The 3,662-nt window shown below is 38.3% G+C and overlaps 1 protein-coding gene across 1 annotated transcript; it reads right to left on the minus strand.

Moving 5' to 3' along the window:
- Positions 1–1,763: 1,763 nt before the first annotated feature.
- Positions 1,764–2,750, minus strand: Or13a1 (olfactory receptor family 13 subfamily A member 1). Its single transcript, XM_026399548.2, has one exon. It carries the CDS (start codon positions 2,748–2,750, stop codon positions 1,764–1,766), a length of 987 nt encoding a protein of 328 aa, XP_026255333.2.
- Between the last annotated feature and the right edge of the window lie 912 nt (positions 2,751–3,662).

The following is a 3,662-nucleotide window of genomic DNA, read 5'->3' on the forward strand; positions in this document are numbered from 1 at the left end:
TAATGTCTTCATAACACTTTGAATCTTTTTCTTCAGGCTGCATTGGTCGGTTTTTGTCATCAAACTTACAAGGAAACTAGGGCTCAAAAGGGCTGAGTCTGGACTCCAACACAGATCTTCCTCCTTCCAGAACAGGACTCTTTCCACACTCATACTTCCTCTCTGAGCATGGAGAGCACCATTGCTCCATGACTGAAATGCAGGACTCTCTCTGTGTTTTCTTTGTATACTTGATAATGTGGGTGCTGGTATCTGTTTAACTGGGCAAACCGCTTTCTAAGAATATAGATCAAATGTCATATTTCTGTTTTGTCATATTTTTATTTGTCTCTCTTAAACTCTCAGTACTTATCCAAGTATTTCTTACTTTTAAAATCAATAGTTCAATGTAGAAACCATAAAAATTGTAAGAAACTTAGAGGAATAAAACAACAAATACTCCTTCTGGCATGTTGAAAATCAATTAGTAACGTATTAGTAATTGAATCCTTGCTGATATTTTTCAAAGCTATGGTAATTGGAAATTCTTTAAGCCAACCCAGGGCTTCATCATGCAATTGGGGAAATCCCACAATGAGGTAGGATGAACTATTTATCAGTCACAGTTCATTAAATTCTTGAATTTCATGCCCCCTATCAATATGCTTCTAATAAAAGATAATGAGAATACTGGTTGAAGTATCAAAGACAACTTATCCTTTCCAAATAAAAAATAAGTAACTTTTCTCTCAGCTTTGACCTAAAACAGCCAACAGTATGTTTTTGTTCAATCCCAGAGATATAGCTTAACATTCACATCTTGCTTCTGTCATCATAATAAAAAGGATAGATTTTTTAGGAAAGGTTTTTTCTTTTTTTAATAGCACAGAGCACAGAGAATTTGTCCACTCAGTTTTATTGAGAAATGATTTGAGGAAAACAGTGCCTTCTTACAATGTTCCTATTACAGCTGAATCATATCCGCCATCTGTACTCAAGGCCAATGAAGTAGATCAGATACTCAAGGTCTGAGAACAAAGTCAAGGAGTGAGAAATCTTGGGCAATTTTCCAGTTATATAAACCACACATCAGTTATTAAAATTGGAATTTTTACATTGAAGGCAAAGTTCTGATCTTACAAATCAGTTTTACCTTGAGTCTCAGTGAGAAAAAAAGAGAAAACAGAAACAAAAGTTCATGTTACAGTAAGAAACTAATTCTTTTTTTTTTTTTAAGTTGAAGGGTCTCCAAAGGAAGCAGTTGATGTAAGATAGTAGAAGTTTTCTTAGAGATTAGTGGTCACTCTAAAGCAATTCTTCAGTCTGACAGTTTTGCTGTGGACTTTTTATTTCCTGCCTAACTCTGCTTAGGCACATACACCTATATTCTAGGTGTGATTTCAGAATTTACACTTTGAACATAGTACATTTGAAAGAAAAGAAAAAAAGAAGATTTTCATACTCTATAAGCCTAAAACACTAGGAGCATTTTTTCCTCTCCCAGGAAGCTTTGTTTCCCTGCAAACTAAGCACCTTGGAGTCAGACCATGAGACCCCATGTCTCACAAATTTTGGGGCACAAACCCAGCCAGTCTTCCATCAGTCAATCTAGGGACAAAAAATTCTGAGCCCATCTATGCAGACATTCTGCAGGGGTGAAAGAGACAGGCTTACTTACCTTCAGTCCAGAAACTTGCTCATCGGACCCCCCCACCACACACACAGGAAGGTCAATTCTCACTAAAACTAGAGCCTCCATGAAAAAGAACTTCTGAAAACACAAATTAACATCTGAAGAAGGGGAAGAGCTTCACAAGAGCTGCTTTGACCTCCTTGTTTCTCAAAGTATAGATGAGGGGGTTGAGGGTAGGACTCAACATGGTGTATAGCACCCCAGCCACCTTGCTTTTCTCTGCACTGTAGCTGGAGACAGGGCTTATGTAGGCATAAAAGACAGCAGTGTAGTACATGCACACCACAATGAGGTGGGATGAACAGGTGGAGAAGGCTTTCTGCTTCCCTTCTGAAGTCCTCATCTTCAGGATGCTAGAAATGATGAACCCATATGACACAATGGTCATCAGGAAGTTTAATATGCCATAGAAGGCATCAGCCAGGACAATCATGACTCTGTTCACATAGGTGGAGCTGCAGGAGAGAAGCAGCAGTGGAGGAACCTCACAGAAGAAATGCATAATGATGTTAGGGCCACAGAAACTCAAACGCATCATCAGCCCTGTGTGGATGGCAGTGTTGAAGGCACAGAGCACCCACACTCCAGTGGCCAGCATGCTGCAGAATGCCTTGCTCATCATGGTGCTGTAATGCAGTGGGTGGCAGATGGCTGCATACCGGTCATAGGCCATGACTGTGAGGAGCAGCAGCTCTGAGGATCCAGACCATGTAAGGAAATAAAGCTGTGCCATGCAGCCTCCAAAGGATATGAAGTTCTTCTCTGACACCAGACCCTTCAGTGCCTTGGGCATAATGGAGGAGGTACAGATAATGTCCATAGTAGCCAAGTTGAACAGGAAAAAGTACATGGGGATGTGGAGCCCAGGGTTGAAGGTGATGGCCAAGATGATGAGGACATTCCCTGTGAGGGCCACTGAGTAGAGGGAGAGGAAACAACTGAATAAGAGTATGTGGTATTGTGGGTGCTCCGAAAAGCCCTGCAGGATAAACTCTGTTACCATTGTCTTGTTGCTCATGGTCCCTGGGTTGGGAGGGTTTTCTGGGACTATTAGGAGAATCTTCATCCACAGTTTCATGTGATTTCAGGACTAGAGAAAGACAGAGAGATGCGAGAGATCTTAATGAAGTTTACTCATAAAGCATCATTCTACCTGAAAGAAATGCATATTAAAGCAATGATCCAACTCTTATCATCTATGAATTCACAAAGTTAGAAAAGGAAGACATTGACTAGCATGTAAGGGTGCAAGACAAAGGCCTTTAAAATGAAATTATAGCATTTGCAAGAAAATGGATGGAACTAGAAACAATCATGTTAAGTGAAATAAACTCAGAAGGTTAAGGGCTATATGTTTTCTATCATATGGAGAAGCTAGAGAGCAAAAGGAAAACAACAGTGAGGGTAGATCTCCTAAAAATCAAAGGGAGATCAGTAGAGGAAAGGGGTCAAGGGGTGGGAGGTGGGGAGAGAAGGAGGAAATGCTTGGAAGTGATATTGGCCAAAATATATTGTTATACTATGTGCATGTATGAATGTGTATCAACAAATCCCATGAATATGTACGACTATAATGCACCAATAAAAATGAGGAAATAAAGAAATAATTCCAATGACACAATTCAAAATAAAAAAGACTATTTCATTAGTAACATACAAAAATACAAGTTCCATTTGAATCAAAATTTTTCTTTCTGAAAATTTATCCTAGGGAAATAATTTAAAACACCTTCAAGCTATGAGAGCAGCACTGCTTATGATTGAAAATTTGAAAGCAATCTATAGTCTTAAAGGCAAGTTTATTATGATATATTGAAACAATATAATGCTCTGCAATTATAAAATGGCACTTAAGAAGTGTTTTACTGATACTTTTAAAAACAGAGTGAAAAAATTTGCACAATGGGATTGCATTTGGAGTTTAAGAATAATATATGTAAAATATATATCATATATAACTTTTTTGCATGAATATTATTAAAATTATTAC

Source organism: Urocitellus parryii, chromosome 5 (genome assembly GCF_045843805.1).
Source record: "Urocitellus parryii isolate mUroPar1 chromosome 5, mUroPar1.hap1, whole genome shotgun sequence".
NCBI classification, from domain to species: Eukaryota; Metazoa; Chordata; class Mammalia; order Rodentia; family Sciuridae; genus Urocitellus; species Urocitellus parryii.

Coding starts and splice junctions, on each gene's coding strand:
- Or13a1 (XM_026399548.2), bottom strand. CDS start 2,750: ATGAAACTGTGGATGAAGATTCTCCTAATAGTCCCAGAAAACCCTCCC.